This window comes from Dreissena polymorpha, chromosome 7 (genome assembly GCF_020536995.1).
Source record: "Dreissena polymorpha isolate Duluth1 chromosome 7, UMN_Dpol_1.0, whole genome shotgun sequence".
Lineage (NCBI taxonomy): Eukaryota > Metazoa > Mollusca > Bivalvia > Myida > Dreissenidae > Dreissena > Dreissena polymorpha.
Genome location: NC_068361.1, coordinates 74,199,121 through 74,217,804, shown reverse-complemented (window position 1 = coordinate 74,217,804; position 18,684 = coordinate 74,199,121). Strand labels below are relative to the sequence as shown.

Genomic DNA, 18,684 nt, shown 5'->3' with positions numbered 1-18,684 from the left:
CCTGTGCAGTCTGCACAGGCTAATCAGGGATGAAACTTTCCGCCTCATTTGGATTTTTGCCTTGAAGAGACTTTCTGTAACCAAAAAATACCATACACACATGCATTAAACCCCTTTTCACAGAGCATGGCTTATATATTTTCAGTCCGAGGAGCTATGGTTGATTCTCCACCATTGTTCAACTCGGAGCACGACTATACCACGTATGATGTGTACAGTAACACTTCATATTTTGCCAGGGCTCTACCCCCTGTACCCAGGGATTGCCCCACCCCACTGGGGGTTGTCGGTGAGTGGAGTACACATATGTTAACCCTTTCTCGTTCAGAAGCAAAGTGAAAATGGCTATGTGCAAACAGCATAAAACCAGAACAGCCTGCGAGTTACTCACAGTCTGTTCAGGTTTTATGCTGTTTGCTGCTCATCAGTATGTAAATTATGGCACTGAAGCCTTAAAAACTTGAATCTAGTAAGAAAGGCCTTACATAAAAGTTAACTTTTTTAGGGACTACAGATGCATCAAAATACGTATCTAAGTGGGAAAGGGTTAAATTTTAGTTAAGACGTATATGTTTGGGATGTTTTATTCACACAAAATTTGATTATATATTTTTAAGAACTTGATCCCAGTACTCATATACTTGAAGCTTAAGGGTGGAATAATGCGAAAACCTATTAGCCTCTACATGCACACATGTATATACTTTATTTTTTCAATTAAATATAACTTTTGGAATATTTTAGGCAGGTTGTTTTAAGAATTCTACATAACCACCATCATGGTAAATGAAACATCCAGACACAAACCCGATAGTTTAGACAGTAAAACACGTTTAAGACATATTCTATTGAGTTGTTAGTAAATTATATTTTACATATCCATTCTTTAAGTCCAACATTTCCACATACCAATCTTTTGTTCAAAAGGTATGAAGTGATTATGGAGTTAACACAGTTGAAGATATCCAAACCCTAATATTCTATACTATGCAAAGATGATTGTTAAATTTCATGATTTTGGACTTAAATAACTAAAAGTCCCCTTCCTGATAATGCAGATCCTGTGGAAATGCACATGCTGGTGAAACACATGCAGTCTAAGGCTTCAAAATATTATATTGTGGTATTCGAGAATCACTCATTACATGTAAATGTTATCAGTCAAAATAACTGGACACAAATCCTGTAAATTTGGGCACTTAATACCAAGTTTTAATTATATTTTTAATATCCATCTCAGGGCCAAAAGAACTTCCAGACGCGAACCTGATAGTTCAAACGCTGATGAAGCGGACCCAGTTTAAGCCTGAGACCATGGGATCCAATGCACTGTTCACATTCTTTGCACAACATTTCACACATCAGTTCTTCAAGACAGACTTCAGGAGGGGGCCTGGCTTTCAATGGGGAGGACATGGGGTAAATATATACCATGACTGTATTAATATGTAGAATTCATAGTGTTTTGATCTGTTTTTATTTGGGAACCATTGATTCAACTATTTATGCCCCCCTTCGAAGAAGAGGGGGTTTATTTATTGGGTATATTTGTTCGGTTTTTAGTTCTTGGTGAACATTTTGTTCTGCTGATGGTTGGTAGTCATTTTTCTGCTGTTGGTTGGTTGTCGTTTTTCTGCTGTTGGTTGTCATTTTTCTGCTTTGGTTGGTTGCCATTTTTCTGCTTTAGTTGGTTGTCATTTTTCTGCTGTTGGTTGGTTGTCATTTACTGCTGTTGGTCAGTTGTCATTTTTCTGCTATTCATTGGTTGTCATTTTTCTGCTTGAGATAAGAAGCCATTTGTTCTGTTATTAGTTGGTTTCTGTTTTTTTCTGTTATTACTAGTAATAGGTAACCATCTGGCCTGTAATTAGAATAGTAGGTGAACATTTGTTCTTTTTGCTCTGTTCTTAGAAGGTGAACATTGTTTTGTCTTTGGTTGGTGGTCATTAATTTTGTTCTGTTATAAATAGATGGCCATTAGTCATGTCATTTGCTGGTGACCATTTGTTTGATCACTTTATTGTAAATGACCATTTGTTCTGTTTTTGATTGGACATGTCATTTGCTGGTGACCATTTGTTTGATCATTTTATTAATAGGAGATGATTCATTTTTTGATAAGTAGGTGACCATTTGTTCTGTCATTAGTGAGTCACCGTTTGTTTTGTTTTTAGTTGAGCTGACCATTTCTTGTGTTATTAATTGCTGTCCATTAGTTCTGTTTTTAATTGGTGGCCATTTGTTTGGTTATTATTAGGTGACCATTTTTTCTGTTTTTATTATATATTTTATCTACAAGATGGGCTTTTGTTATAAATGGATTACAATTTGCAATTCATGTATGTTGAGTTGAAACAGTCTTAGTTTGGCATTAAGTTTTGTATCCTGTATATGACAGCAAACAGCCATCACATGATTTGTTGCAAGTTGTGTATTCATAATCTACTCTCAAGTAAGTGTATAATTTAATAAGCATATTACACTGCTTGTCCCTTAACTTCCTTTATATGCCTTAAACAATATATCATGAATGATGAACAATGATTTAAATTTAATGGGCCGTGCCCTGCAAAAAGGGGTTTTGATGCATTTGCATAAAGTGTCGTCCCAGACTAGCCTTTGCATGAGTCTGCACAAGCTAATCAGGGACGACAATGTCCGCCTTAACTTGATTTTTGTTAAGAGGAGACTTTCTTGAAACACAACTTACCATAACATAGATGCATGTGTTTGTATTTTATTAATTAACCTGGTTCCCATACTTTCTGCCAACAGGTTGATGTCTCACATGTCTACGGCAAGGACAAACATGTTGAGAACTTGCTGAGAAGTTTCACAGACGGAAAATTAAAAATGCAGGTGAGCTTGTAATTTTTCACATACATTTTTGTGTGGCTTTGAAATTGTAAATTCCTCATTTTAGAAATAGCAATAAGCAAAAATTAATAGGGGTTGTAATTTATGCAGTGTTTAAAAAAGTGTGGACTACTTTGATGTAAATTAACTATATTTTCATTTACATTATGTATTATTTTTCATACATAACCATACAATCCCGTATATTTTTAACAAGAAAAAGGAGTTTTTACATTTCACATAGTAGTAGTTTTTGTGATTTTATTTCTTCAGGATTTTAAACTTTACTATAATTTGTACATATTTAAAAGTTTTTGTCATTGGACATTACAACTACCCTGATTAAGGTAAAAAAAATCAATGTTTTAAATATAAAAATAAACAGCTAAATATGCAGTGAGAAAATTATTATTTTTAACCCATTTATGCCTAGCACCTAGAAAAAAGGCCTTGGCAAACAGCGTAGACTCAGAAGAGACGCCACATGATGTGGCGTCTCATCAGGGTCTGCGCTGTTTGCTTAAAGGAATTTCTGTACGAAAAATTCTAAATATAGAAATAAACATACTAGACATCCCTAATTTTGGAAATAAATTGATCCAATTAAGAATGATGGGAGAGTCCACTAGGCTTAAATGGGTTAATATTTGTTCTTCAGACTATGAATGGTGAGACGTGGCCCATGCTTGTGAAGGATGTAGACATCCAGATGACATACCCACCCAACGTGCCTGAGGAGATAAGGTTTGCACTGGGACACAAAGATTTCGGCTTGCTGCCAGGCTTGTTCATGTACGCCACAATCTGGATGCGGGAGCACAACAGAGTCTGTGACGTTCTGAAAGTGGAACATCCTGAGTGGGATGACGAGAGATTGTTTCAGACTGCCAAACTTGTTATTTTAGGTATTGTAATTTTTTTCAATCTCAAAGGTATCATTTATGAAATGCTTTTTTGGTGTAGCTGTTTAACCCGCCTTTTCATCTTATATGACCTTTACATAAAGCCGGTCTGGGTCTCGGAAGGGCAGTGCAGGACTTTGTAAGGGCAGGGCGGTGCGCCGTTCCATTTAATTTAGGCCAAGCTGGAGCACTGGATGTACAGTCAAAGGGCAATAATCATGAAGATGTACGATCTTTATTTCATTGCAGTATTCGCCACCAGAAGTAACTACTAAATTGTTTGAAATATTGTTAAGTGCTTGAATATGGTTAATATTTCAATAAAAATATGCTTTTATCACAGGTGAAACCATAAAGATAGTTGTAGAAGACTACGTACAGCATTTGAGTAACTACAACTTCAAGTTGACATTTAAACCGGAACTACTTTTTGGGGAAGCACATCAGTATTCCAATCGGATCACCGCAGAGTTCAACCACATGTATCATTGGCACCCGCTTATGCCAGAGGAGTTCAATATCTCAGGGACTACTTATGGTGTCAAAGATTTTCTGTTCCGTCCAGATATAGTCATTAAACATGGCATGAGGAATTTTGTGGATGGAATGGTGCATCAAAGAGCAGGGGCTGTAAGTGTTTTATTGTAATTTTCATAGCAATTATTTATGGTAAAATTGTTGTACTTTTACATTTTTCATGTTTGTTATACTAGTTTTGCCCTTTATTTCTCACAGCTTATACATTATTTATATTGTTAAATCACAGGTGGTGGGATAATCTCATGACTATAATAAAAATTAAAGTGAACATATTTTTCATAATGAAAACTAATTTAAAAAAATACTCTGTAAGAAAGTTTTTTTCTATTTTCTGAAGTCTTAAGCTTATTTTTTATCTTTGTTAATACATTGTATTTCACTTTAAACTGTCAAAATTGCATGCAAAATGTGAAACGTAATGATGAATATATATGGTTTTAGGTACTGAACTAAAAACTGTACATATGCCTCATCTTTTCAAATCATGAAATATAATTACTTGACAATAATATCGTTGTAATTCAAATATATTTGGGCCATGCTCTGTGAAAAAGGGGTATAATGCATGTGCCAAAAGTATTGTCCGAGATTAACCTGCGCAGTCCACACAGGCTAATCAGGGACAACACCTTCCGCCTAAACTGGATTTTTGCTAAGAGACTTTCTTTTTAAACAGAAAATATCATAAAAGTGTAAAGTGTCTTCCCTGATTAGCCAAAGCGGACAGCACAGGCTAATCTAGGAAGACACTTTACGCACATGCATAAACCCCTTTTTTCACAGAGCACAGCCCATTTATTCAGTTTACTTGTTAAAATCATTCTAATTGCCAGCAACTCTGAAAGCAACAGTTCAGAATACAACATAACCCATGTGAAACGATCTAAGTCCTAGGCTCTAGTCATAATGTATAGTATTACTATTATATGAGCTGCTCCTGGAAAAACTGGGCAGAACAGATGTGTAAAGTGTTGTCCCGAATAAGCCTGTGCGGTCCGTATATACAGGCTTATCAGTGACTACACTTTACAATTTTATGGAATTTTTGGTTTTAAGGAAGTCTCCTCTAAACGAAACCCAATTTAGGCGTAAAGTGTCGTCCCAGGTTAGTCTGCCTACTAGACATCCGCGCTAATCTGTGATGACACTTTACACACATGCATTAAACCCCATTTTCCCAGGGTGAGGTTAGTATATATTATCATATATTATTATCATATATAACTATGAAAATACTTTTTCAGTTTACTCATCATAATCACAACCAGTACACCCTGCACGTTGCCAAAGAGACTATAGAGCATGGGCGTACGCTGCGCTACCAGTCGTTTAACCAGTACAGGAAGCGCTTCAGTCTGCCACCCTACAAGACCTTCGAGGATCTCACTGGTCAGTGTTGTTTATGAAACCTTTTTATTTAATCCTTTCCCACTCAGAGGCAAAGTGAATATGGCTATGTGCAAACAGCATAAAACCAGAACAGCCTGCGAGTATGTCACAGTCGGTTCAGGTTTAATGCTGTTTGCTGCTTATTTATATTTTCTGGTTGGAAATGAAGCCTTCACAACTTAAATCTAGTAAGAATGAACTGTAATTAAATTTACGCTTTCTAAGGGACTACAAAACACACATTAAAATAGGGATCTAAGTGGTAAAGGGTTAAGCCAGATTGCATAAAAAACCTAAGCTTATTTAAGTGCTCTTGAGTCCATTTCCTGGATAAAACCAGTACTAGTTGTCTTAGAGGGAGATCTGAAGAATGTTCCTACAATGAGGATCCAACCCATGACCTCCCAGTCAATAGGCGGACACATATCCACTGCCCAACGGCAAATTCTTGTCAGTGGGAAAAATAATTTAGAAGAATTAAAACATCTATTAGAGATGTCAACATAAGCATTAGCTTGACATCAAACACCTACGTCAATTTTCGATAAAAAACTTGTAAATTACTTGTCCAAAATGCTTGTAAAAACCACATCATATCAAACACTTCCGTTTTCAGTATTTCTGCAGGTGTTTGTAGTTTTTAAACATTTAAAAAAAAATGTCTGTCTGTTGACTGTCTGTAAGTGGAGACATTTCTTACTTTATCTGGGTATGCGCACATCTAAATAGATTTGACTGACCTGACATTTTGAGCTTATTTTAGTCATGAATGTTTGGACATGGGTAAGGGAATGCATCAATTGCACTCAGTTCAGATGCTTTTATGGTATGCAGGGGAATAAATAAATTGTACAACATTTAATCTAATCTAATTTTCAGAACAAATAAATTTAAATAATATTCAGGCTAGTAAAATTGCTCTTGAGCTTGTAAAGAATGTTCAACTTAGTTTGATGCCTTACTTGCTTGAGGAATTTGTTCTGAAATTCTATGACTTTAATTTGCAATTGCTGTATAAAAATCTCATTCGCAATATAAAATGATTGATAACAGTATATGAAATACTTTATTGTAATAGGAAATTCTTAATTGCAGTATAAAAATCAACTGTATTAGTTAGTATGAGCAGCTCTGTTGGAAAATGGGTCAAAAGAAGCATATATGCTATATTATACCAGTTATCTAACTTCCAACATAAAAGCTCAAAGCTTACAAGAAGAACTATACAATGAATATATTACCAGTATGTTGGTACATGTATGTGTATGCTCAAGACATTTTGTGCTAATTTTCATAAATATTTTCTTTGCTTTATAGGAGATGAGGAGGTTGCATTGCAACTGTCAGAGCTGTACGGGGGAGATATCGAAGCCGTGGAGTTTTACGTCGGAATCGTCGTGGAGAAAACACGTCCAAAGGCAATGTTCGGTTCTACAGTTATTGAGCTTGGGGGACCTTTTTCAGTTAAGGGGCTGTTGTCGGCCCCTATATGTTCAAGACAGTATTGGAGACCATCAACGTTTGGGGGTGAGGTGGGGTTTGATATCGTGAAAACAGCGACATTAGAAAAACTGTTTTGCCAAAATCTTGGCGAGTCTGATTGCCCAACAATCGCATTTAAAGTTCCCAGTGAGGTTGTTGACACAGACCTAACAGGTAACACAGAATTGTAGCATTATTTAAAAAAAAAAATATTTGTAGGAAAGACTAGACATTCTTAAGTGTTTCAATTTATTTATTGGATTTTAGCGCTTCGTACATAAGTAAACACTTGCAATTAAAATTGACCTTTACAATAAATATCGAACAAAAGATTTTGGTAAAAAACGTAAATATGTGTTTATCACTATTTTTGTCATCATTTTCATTTTTAGTAATTTTGTCAAACATATTTTTGTTTTGAATCCATATCTTTGAATTTTTAGCTCACCTGATTGCTCAGGTGAGCTTTTGTGACCGGTCTTTGTCCTTTGTATGTCCGTCAGTCCGTTAACATTTGCTTGTAAGCACTCTAGAGGCCACATTTCTTGTCCCATCTTCATGAAACTTGGTCAGAATCTTTGTCCCAATGAAATCTCGGCCGAGTTCAAAACTGGGTTGTGCCGGGTCAAAAACTAGGTCACTAGGTCAAAAAAAAGAAAAACCTTGTTAACACTGTAGAAGTCACATTTCATGCCCAATCTTCATGTAACTTTGTCAAAATGTTTGTCTTAATGATATCTTGGTTGAGTTCAAAAGTTGTTTCAGATACGTGGGCGGGGCAGTTTTCCTTATTTGGCTTCATGTAACTTTGTCAAAATGTTTGTCTTAATGATATCTTGGTTGAGTTCAAAAGTTGTTTCAGATCCGTGGGCGGGGCAGTTTTCCTTATTTGGCTATAGAGAAACCTTGTAAACACTCTAGAAGTCACAATTTTTGCCCAATCATCATGAAAGTTGGTCAAAACATTGGTTCAATTGATGTCTCGGACGAGTTTGAAAATGGTCGAGATCGGTGAAAAAACATGGCTGCCAGTGGGCGGGGCATTTTTCTCAATATGTTTATAGTGGCAGTTTTTTCTATTTGGCTATAGAGAAACCTTGTAAACACACTAAAAGCACAATTTTTGCCCAATCATCATCAAAGTTGGTCAAAACATTGGTTTTATTGATATCTCAGACGAGTTTGAAAATGGTCGGGATCGGTGAAAAACATGACCGCCAGTGGGCGGGGCATTTTTCTCTATATGTATATACTGAAAACATGTGAACACAGTAGAAGTCACATTTTTGGCCCAATTTTCATGAAACTTGCTCAGAACATTTGTTTCCTTGATACGAGAGTTGAGTTCAAAAATGGTTCCGGTCAGTTGAATAACATAGCTGCTGGGAGGGGGGCAGTTTTCTCATTATGCCCTCCCACTTTCGAAGAAGAGGGGGTATATTGTTTTGCTCATGTTGGTCCGTCTGTCCACCAGATGGTTTCCGGATGATAACTCAAGAGCGCTTATGCCAAGGATCATGAAACTTCATAGGTACATTGATCATGACTCGCAGATGACTCCTATTGATTTTCAGGTCACTAGGTCAAAGGTCAAGGTCACAATGACCCGAAATAGTAAACTGGTTTCCGGATGATAACTCAAGAATGCTTACGCCTAGGATCATGAAACTTCATGGTACATTGATCATGACTCGCAGATGAAATAATGATGAAACTTGACCAGGATGTTTGTCTGGACAATATCTAGGTCAAGTTTGACATTTGGTAAAGATTGAATGAACCGACTCCTCTCAGGTGAGCGAACTAGGGCCATCTTGGCCCTCTTGTTTTATTTTTGAAGTAAATACTCTCACTATTCCAAAGTATGTTTTTATCTCAAGTACATTGCTAAATGTTTTATGATGTGACCATTTTGAATCTATTATGTTATTTAATATGTGATTATTATGGAGGTTGTGTATTTATCTGTGATTTTTGTTTACTTTCTTTTATATTGTTAGGATTTATTTAATTGTTATGATTCTCCCAATTTTATGTATATATGTGTGTGTGTGTGTACAGAAACCAATTAGAAGAATCATATTAATCTAAATTATTGGGAGAGAACATGGTTAAAATGTGTTGTTTTTTTTTTGGTATTTTTTTTTTTTAAACACCTGCAATAAGCAATCTATAAAATCCTTTTTTTGTATTTTTGATATTCTAGTAGTGTTTTGTACCGGATGGTTTTGTTTAACGTTAACCAGCTCTAAATTGTATTCTAAGTAATATACTACATGTATTTTGTTTTTTAAGTTTTTACACCTTGAATACAATTATTCATTTATTTGTTTAGAAATGGATAATACAGCTGATCCATTTTTGGGGGTTATTCATTTATAAATACAGCACGATGGCAAATCCATTTGGTTTGGTTACTTAATGGGTAAAGTGATATATTGTTTTTTGTTTTTGTTCAATATCTATGTGGAATGTTTTAAAAGTGCAATCATGTAAACACTTGTGTCAAGTTATTTCTTATATAAATATAAATTATATAATTTGTAATAAACTTTCAAACTTTTAGGGATAGTCCATGGCCACATTTATGGCAAAGGAAATAACATTGAACAGTTAAAATAATAAAAAGACATATATTTTTGTAAATAATTAGTTTAAGATATGATTCAGATATGTTGCATATTTTTGAACTTCACTCATGGAAGTATTTTAATGTCAATTGTTTAATAATTTTCATAGTTCTGTCAATCTCTGTTTACGCATAACAAATGAGTATATTTTCAAAAAGTTGTGTCTTATTGTATGTTTTACTGTTTATTTATATATATGGCATTCATGATTAACATATTGTTTACATATAATTCAAACACAAATATTAGTGTTCATGAATAGAGGGCTACACTTTTCTGATCTTTGCATTTTTAGCGTATAATGCTTACTGACAACATTTAATATCAATTTCATGCATTGTTTATTTCTCATGTCCTTCATCATTTTTATGGCATGATATACTTATTTTAAAGACAAATCAATGAAGGTCGATGTAACTTGTCATTAACACGACATTAAATAATTAAATACATTCAAGAAGTTTAGTTATTTTTCATTTCATTTTTCATTTGCATAATTTTTAAATTAACTTCAATGAAGACCATGTGAATGTTTCAATATAATTTATTAACTTATTTACCTTTTTTTGTTCATTACGTCAAACTCATTTCAAGAGTGATTCTTTTAAGTCTTGTGCAATACTCATTTATGGGCATCCTAGGAAAGTTTGTTAAAACATTTGAGTCGTGTTCTGAGAAAACTGGGCATAATGCATGTGCTTAAAGTGTTGTCCCAGATTAGCCTGTGCAGTCCGCACAGGCTAATTAAGGACAACACTTTCCGCTTTTATGACATTTTTCGTTTAAATGAAGTCTCTTCTTAGCAAAAATCCAATTTAGGCGGAAAGTGTCGTCCCCGATTGGCCTGTGCAGACTGCACAAGCTAATCAGGTACGACAATTTACACACATGCATTATTCCCAGTTTTCTCAGAACACAAAACATTTCTGACTTCAATAGCTAGAATTTCCATGGTAGAAACTTTGATAGATAACTATGGTTTGTACCAAGTATATCGTTAAGCTCATGTGAGCACAAAATGATCAAGGTGAGCATTTGTGATTTTATGTCCAGTTTCCTGCGGTTTATAACGTCAACTATTAGAGCGTTAACCCTTTCAGTGCTGGAACCGAATTTTAAAGGCCTTTGCAAACAGTTTGGATCCAGATGAGAAGCCACAGAATGTGGCGTCTCATCAGGATCCAAACTGTTTGCTATTCTGATAGTATTCTTTGAAAAAAAATCAAAGAAAATGCTAATTTTAGAAATTCAGCAGACGACAATTTAGCAGATGACAAATTTCCCAGCATGCAAAGGGTTAATACTCTAAAAAGACATACTTTTCTGGTTGGCACTTTGTAAGAATGTTTATTGACAATATCTAGAGCGTGGTCAAATCATTGCCACATGTCAACTAAACAAGGTCACGAAATCAAATCTTAGTTAAACGTTCTTTCCCCTATATACATCAAATGAATGATTAAAATTTGATGAAACTACATCAGACTGTTTATCTTGACAATATCTTAGCTAGGTTCATATTGGGTTACACTTGTCAAAAAAATAGTTCAGCAGTTAAAACAAATTACAACCCTAAAAGCCACATTAAAGACTTTATCTTGACGAGACATTGTCAGAATTTCTCACCATATCAAGGCCACATGTGAGTCTGGTTCAACTTGGATGAAAGTATAGGATCATCAGGTAATTTCTCTGACTTGGTTTGAATTTGAACTCAGGTGAGCACTCCAGGGCCATCATATGAGTCGCGTTCTGAGAAAACGGGGCATAATGCATGTGCTAAAATGTCGTCCCTATCAGGGACGACACTTTTTGCCTAAACTTGATTTTCGGTAAGGAGGGACTTGCTTGAAACTAAAAATACCATAAAAGGGGAAAGTGTCATCCCCGATTAGCCTGTGCGGACTGCACAGGCTAATCTGGGATGACACTTTATGCACATGCATTAAGTCCAGTTTTCTCAGAACGCGGCTCAATTTTATCATGTGGATGATATCCTTTTTTTTTGGTTTTAATTCAGATGTACTGGTTATTGATATTAATGCATTAAATGAGAATAAACCATACAACAAAACGTCATATTATTATGTTAATTCCTTCCTTTTTATCTCCCCTTTAATTTTGCATAATGACCTTTAAGGTATGAAGATGCCTGTTAAACACCAAATGCTGTCTCCTCATTTATGGCAAGTCGTTTAAGATGAATGACAAAACTACAGTCCATTCTAGCTGTTGTAAATTGACCTTTGAATTCAAGTGTGACCTTGAACAAGGTAGAATGACCGACATCACACGTGATGCACAAGCACGCAAATACACTTGACTGTTGTACAGGCTTCCTCTACAAATGTTCCAAACAAGCTTACAGCTGCATATTGACCCATTTTATTACAACTTTTTTTTTGCTAAATACAAAAAAGCCAAAATGAGAAGAATTATGACAAACAATAACAATTTGGCTTTTTTGCAAGGGGAAGCCTTCCATTGCGACTGCTATAATAAGCTCTTAGCTAGTTGGTGCAAGAAAAAACAATTAGTTCTTAATAACTTATAAATTCTGTCATAGATATTCTTCACAATTATTACTCTATTACTCTATCAATTAAAATGCTTCCCAATAGCTACCTATATGGAATTTTTTTGCTCGAAACATTAAATGTTTTTGATCAGGTGCAATAGAAAATTATACAACAGACAAATAACATTGACACTCAAAATAGTTAATAATTAATTTAAATGCGTAATTTCACAATAACAAACCCATCCTTCAAACCAAAGGCACAAATGCTTTTAAAAACAATAAGGTCAAGCTTCAAACACATAAAAATTCATTTAAAAAATGTAAGTGAATGCTCAACTATAAGGTTGAACAATCCAACACAATCAAAAGTAATATTTTTTGTCACATGCCATACCCTGTTTTATAACCATAACATATATTTTTATCTTACACATGTGTAAAACATTGTGTACACACCGGTCTTACTGACAATAACGTAGTGACGTCACCATCTATGTATAGAATGATGTGTAATATACTTTTTAAGCGTTTTCATTGGCTTAGTTTTCGTTTATTCACCAATCGCATTTTGTTATTTTGCTGAAATGACGTTGCAACGTCAAATGACGTCACGAAATGTAGAAACATTCGGGATTTATCATTATGTTTGCGTAAATATTTATATAATTTGCTTATCTAAAAGCATGTGATAAAAAGATCTGACACTCGTTGTGATATCATACCATATTTTATTAAACTCGTCCAGGAAATTCGTTAGTAAGCTCGCCAGAGGGTCGCTTACTAACAAAAATTCCTTAACTCGTTTAATAAAATATGGTACTCGTGCCAGATCCTATATTTATTTGATCACTATTTTATACCACTCACAAAAGTTAAACAATAAACCAAATATATTTATTTGTATGAAAAAAATGCATTAATGTACGTTTTATAATATATTAACAAGTGTGGTAATTCCATTTTATATAGAGGATATTTTTTGGATTAGGTGGATTATTGATTATTAACAGTACAACATAATTCAAATAACCTCCCTTAAACAAATGTTTGGAATAAAAAGAACTCTAATTTTGTGTATTTTATTGTTTTTATCTTTCTTTACCTGGTTCATAAATAATTTTACCTCGTCGAAATGAACTTTCGTATACACATTTTAAATGTAAACACAAAATTTATATATCGCAATGATGTCATTTACGTTACCGACCGACAGAGTGACTCAATAACGGACTAATACCCCCGCTTATTGAAATTGCTTTATTTGAAGTTTCCGCATTAGAGGGGACAATACAACACGGAAAGCAATAAATCTCATCGAGTGATGATATCAAGATCCAGTCGTACCAAATTCAAAAGCACAAAAAACTCATCAAACATTTCCGAACTCAATAACACAATTAAATAAAAAATATCAACATCCATTCCCACGAACTCCCATAGAAATCCTCTATCAAGGAAACAATGTAAATCAACCTCCGTGTAGCTGCCGTATATGGTCCAGGAACAGGCGTTGTCCGTGTGCGTCCTTGACAGTCCGGGGACACATTTCAGTGATACACGTTATAATAATATGGCACCAATTATATAGAGATTATATACATGTATGTCGTTAGTACCGAACCCGATAAGCTTTCCCAAATAAAAACCCCAACCGGAACTGCCGGAAACCGGACCGGATTGCACGTCCGCAACCATCGTTGTTACTGCCGGAGTTCTTGTCATCAGGTTGAGAATAGTTTTGAATTCCCGCAATTGATCAGAAGGAATTTTAAATATGATACATTGATGGGTAAATACAATCTTTGGAATAGGCGTCACCAGGGCTGAATGAGTTCATGTGGCAATTTACTAAAATTGACTAAAATATGAAATTTTAATATTAAGCAACCTCGAGATTTTTTCGCCAAGCGATCTGGGCGATACGATACCCAACTTACCAGAGCATAGCCTTTGGTCATCCTCCTCGTCGTTAGGACGATCACACGAGGGACCTGCATGACACTGGTTTCTTCAGCGCTGCACAGGAACGCATGTACCGTAAATAGCTTGGCAAACGGGTCCTTGACAATCTTGAGTACAGAAAACGATTATCGTAAATCTTTTTTTTTCTACTGGTAATTGTCTGCTTGTGCCCAAAGACAAAGATTTGTTCTAAATGAATCTTAAAATGTATATGTAATTTTATTTTGTTTATGAACGCTAAATGGACACCTAAACACACATACATTGATAATGGGGCGATCTGATAGGGATCGGGGGCGATAAGAAATAGCGGGCGGGGCGGATCGAAAAATGCCTCGAACGAGTAGGTAATTTCAGCATTGGGCGATAGTGCGTCGGGGCGAATCGTCTGGCACCCTTTAATGACTACTCAGACGAACAGAACACGTACTTCGCACCTGGCATTGTTGGATACAATAATTATGAAAGGAAACTTCATACAGACATGTTTTAAATGTATATTTGAACAGATAAACGACCTAATTTTATAGTCTCCGCTTCAAAGCAATATCCATTTTGCAAACCAATTACCAAAGACCTATAGATAAATCTATAGGTCTTTGCAATTACCTATGGGGTATTGGTGGTTTATTTATTAATAAATCCTCAGATTGCATAGTTTATGTCTTTGTATGCCAAATAAATACATCATACAGACAAAGGCGCCATAAATGAAGTTTGTCAGGTTTGTCAAATGCATAGATCTACATTCACACATTTCCAAATGGTCAACCGGTATTTATACGCTCATTTATTAGTTAGGATTTATTATATGATTGGTTAAAATAAATTTGTCGTGTTTGTAAACATGATAATTAAACTTATAATTCCCTATAACTATTACAATTTACCATCCGGTGCGATAATCGATGTAGGTATTAAAATCGTTATTAATTACATGCACTTGATGTTTTTGCATTTTCCCCAGTAACGATTAAATCAATGAATATTGAACATTACTATGTACATATATAATTGAAAGCAGTGGATTTAACTTGTTTTTATAATTTTCTGTTATAAGATAGAGCCATTTATTATTTGATTGTTTAATCAGTATTTATATAATTTATACTTAATATATCAAGTTATGCAAAATGTTTAAACACTATGTTTCTTTTATCACTTTAGATCTACGACTTCTACAAGTATCTTAAATTTTAATATAAAATGTAGAATAGAAAACAGTTCTCATAGCTTTTTATTTAATTATACAATGCCTTTAAATTTGCAGTCCACATATTTCAAAAAACAAAATATTCTTCGTATCGGTGATTCTTTCCGTTTTAGTTTACTACTTTATCTACCCATTCGGTAGACTTCAAAATTATATTTGTTTTGTGACAATAATGTCGGGACAAATAGATTTGACGAATGTCGGCGGTAATTCAAAAAGTTGGTTTAAGATTTATATAAAAATTTTTTATAAATTCATAAATAAAAATGCAGAGCATATATTATACAATTAAAATTATTTTTAAATATATACAAATAGTTAATTATAACAAATAAAATAATTATACGTAACATAGTATCCAAAATAGTTTACAAGGGAAATAATAAGCCCCATCACAACATCGGGCTACCCATTCTATACATAGATGGTAACGTCACTTCGTTTTGGTCAGTAAGACCGGTGCGAACACAATGCGGGCTACCAGCTCTATCAAAGTTTATAGTCTGAAAAAAACTTTTTTTAGGCTGTTCTCAATATTTTCTAAACTTATTTCAGTATATATTAAATTTTATTTGATCGTGCCAGATCCTATATTTATTTGATCACTATTTTATATATGCAGAAATCCTTTATCAAGGAAACAATGTAAATCAACCTCGCATGAATTGTAGGCCAATGTTTGTCTCAAGCCTCATATACCACATATATGCCGTGACAATACGTATCATATTCGACACAATGCGGCATGCGAACCGTGTAGCCGCCGTGTAGCTCCGTGTCGATCCTCGATCGTTGGTCCTGGAACGTCCGGGTATATATCCTTGTTGCTCCCAGTAGCCCAAAGTATAAATCTGGATACTTCTTATCCAGCGGATAACTTTTGGTTATCTTATCATAAAATTGAAGATAACCAAAAGTTATCCGCTGGATAAGAGTTATCCAGATTTATACAATTGCAGGAGGCCAACACGGCAGTTTTTGGAAGTTCAAAACTGCCGTGTTGATCCGTGACGATCCGGGACAGCATCCGGAATAATCCGGGATGGTCCGTGTAGCTGCCGTATATGGTCCAGGAACAGGCGTTGTCCGTGTGCGTCCTTGACAGTCCGGGGACACATTTCAGTGATACACGTTATAATAATATGGCACTAATTATATAGAGATTACATGTATGTCGTTAGTACCGAGCCCGATAAGCTTTCCCAAATAAAAACCCTTACCGGAACTGCCGGAAACCGGACCAGATTGCACGTCCGCAACCATCGTTGTTACTGCCGGAGTTCTTGTCATCAGGTTGAGAATAGTTTTGAATGCCCGCAATTGATCAGAAGGAATTTTAAATATGATACATTGATGGGTAAACACAATGTTTGGAATAGGCGTCACCAGGGCTGAATGAGTTCATGTGGCAATTTACTAAAATTGACTAAAATATGAAATTTTAATATAAAGCAACCTCGAGATTTTTTCGCCAAGTGATCTGGGAGATACGATACCCAACTTACCAGGGCATAGCCTTTGGTCATTCTCCTCGTCGTTAGGACGATCACACGAGGGACCTGCTTGACACTGGTTTCTTCAGCGCTGCACAGGAACGCATGTACCATAAATAGCTGGGCAAACGGGTCCTTGACAATCTTAAAGTACAAAAAAAGATTATCGTAAATCTTTTTTTTCTACTGGTAATTGTCTGCTTGTGTCCAAAGACAAAGATTTGTTCTAAATGAATCTTAAAATGTATATCCTCCAATTACCGTAAGTCGACCGGTTAAGGAAACAAGTAAAAGAATTTCTGAATTTAGGCAACAAAATGCAGCAATATACTATTTACCTTCAGAGATTTATTTAATTCCCGTTAAATCAATGTCAAAAATGATTATTTACAGCATGTTTTACTACGCAAAGCCGATAGTTTCATACACACTACAAGAACATTTACTCCGCGCGTTGTTTACCTTAAGTCGATACGTCACATCCGGGAAAGGGACAGCACTCTAGTGGTAATGGATTAGGCCAACTTAACTTTAAACTTCGCTTCTTTGAACAATTTTAACAAGAACTAAAACAGAAAATGTAACTTAAATATGTTTTCAATATTTTATAAATACAATTGAACATGTTTCTTTCACTTTTCTTAAGAACAATTTTCACTCTTCTTTAGCACAGCATGGGCACATAAATGTTGCACCTCTTCTAATGACTTTAATTTCTGTACAAAATGACAGGTGTACCCACTGGTTGCAGGCTCTATTGTCACACTGTGCCCATTTTACAAAATTGTTTGAGATAAGCCTGAAAAGAAAACAAGTAAAAAAAATCACCATTAAGAAGAGGTCTGAAAACCAATTTAATAAAAAAAGCTTTGCCTTAAATTTACTACGATTTACTACTACTATTTTCCGATATGAAGCGCTGTCAATGAAAGTGTTATGTTAAGATCGTCTGCTTTACATTTCAATTTTTGTGGGATTTTAATAAATAGGACCAATAAAATGTATGGGATGTAGTTAAATTTGTGTAATTTTAGTTAAATTTTTATTTTGAAATGCAATTTTACCTGTTTTTTCCTCATTTTGTTTTTATTTGTTTTTGTTTATAAGCGTAGTTATGTCACTTCATCGAAATACTCGGAGCGCTTGCGTGTGACGTCATCCAAATGGCCGCGTTCTTAATGTAAACAAAGTGGTCGAAATTAGGTCATGGTCGACTTACGGTAATCCTACGATATGTAATTTTATTTTGTTTATGAACGCTTAAAGGACACCTAAACACACATACATTGATAATGGGGCGATCTGATAGGGATCGGGGGCGATAAGAAATAGCGGACGGGGCGGATCGAAAAATGCATCGGGGCGAGTCGGTAATTTCAGCATTGGGCGATAGTGCGTCGGGGCGAATCGTCTGGCACCCTTTGATGACTACTCAGACGAACAGAACACGTACACCGCACCTGGCATTGTTGGATACAATAATTATGAAAGGAAACTTCATACAGACATGTTTTAAATATATATTTGAACAGATAAACGACCTAATTTTATAGTCTCCGCTTCAAAGCAATATCCATTTTGCAAACCAATTACCTATGGGGTATTGGTGGTTTATTTATTAATAAATCCTCATATTGCATAGTTTATGTCTTTGTATGCCAAATAAATACATCATACAGACAAAGGCGCCATAAAT

At 35.0% G+C, this 18,684-nt stretch overlaps 1 protein-coding gene and 1 long non-coding RNA gene across 6 annotated transcripts in view; one reads left to right on the top strand and one right to left on the bottom strand.

Moving 5' to 3' along the window:
* The window catches only part of LOC127839042 (prostaglandin G/H synthase 2-like), a 59,321-nt gene extending 46,471 nt beyond the window's left edge, over nt 1-12,850 (top strand). For all 5 annotated transcript variants that reach the window (XM_052367195.1, XM_052367196.1, XM_052367194.1 and 2 more), the window contains 7 exons: nt 146-289; nt 1,241-1,419; nt 2,776-2,859; nt 3,515-3,761; nt 4,102-4,388; nt 5,543-5,687; nt 7,005-12,850. In XM_052367195.1, coding sequence (XP_052223155.1) covers nt 146-289; nt 1,241-1,419; nt 2,776-2,859; nt 3,515-3,761; nt 4,102-4,388; nt 5,543-5,687; nt 7,005-7,360 — 1,442 coding nt within the window. In that variant the 3' untranslated portion in view covers nt 7,361-12,850. The remainder of the gene's footprint in view (nt 1-145; nt 290-1,240; nt 1,420-2,775; nt 2,860-3,514; nt 3,762-4,101; nt 4,389-5,542; nt 5,688-7,004) is intronic.
* Nucleotides 1-18,208, bottom strand: part of LOC127839047 (uncharacterized) — a 30,009-nt gene extending 11,801 nt beyond the window's left edge. Inside the window, exons 1-3 of the long non-coding RNA XR_008030126.1 lie at nt 18,053-18,208; nt 17,327-17,787; nt 17,001-17,132 (exon numbers count right to left, since the gene is read on the bottom strand). This is a non-coding gene — a long non-coding RNA (uncharacterized LOC127839047). The remainder of the gene's footprint in view (nt 1-17,000; nt 17,133-17,326; nt 17,788-18,052) is intronic.
* Nucleotides 18,209-18,684: the final 476 nt, after the last annotated feature.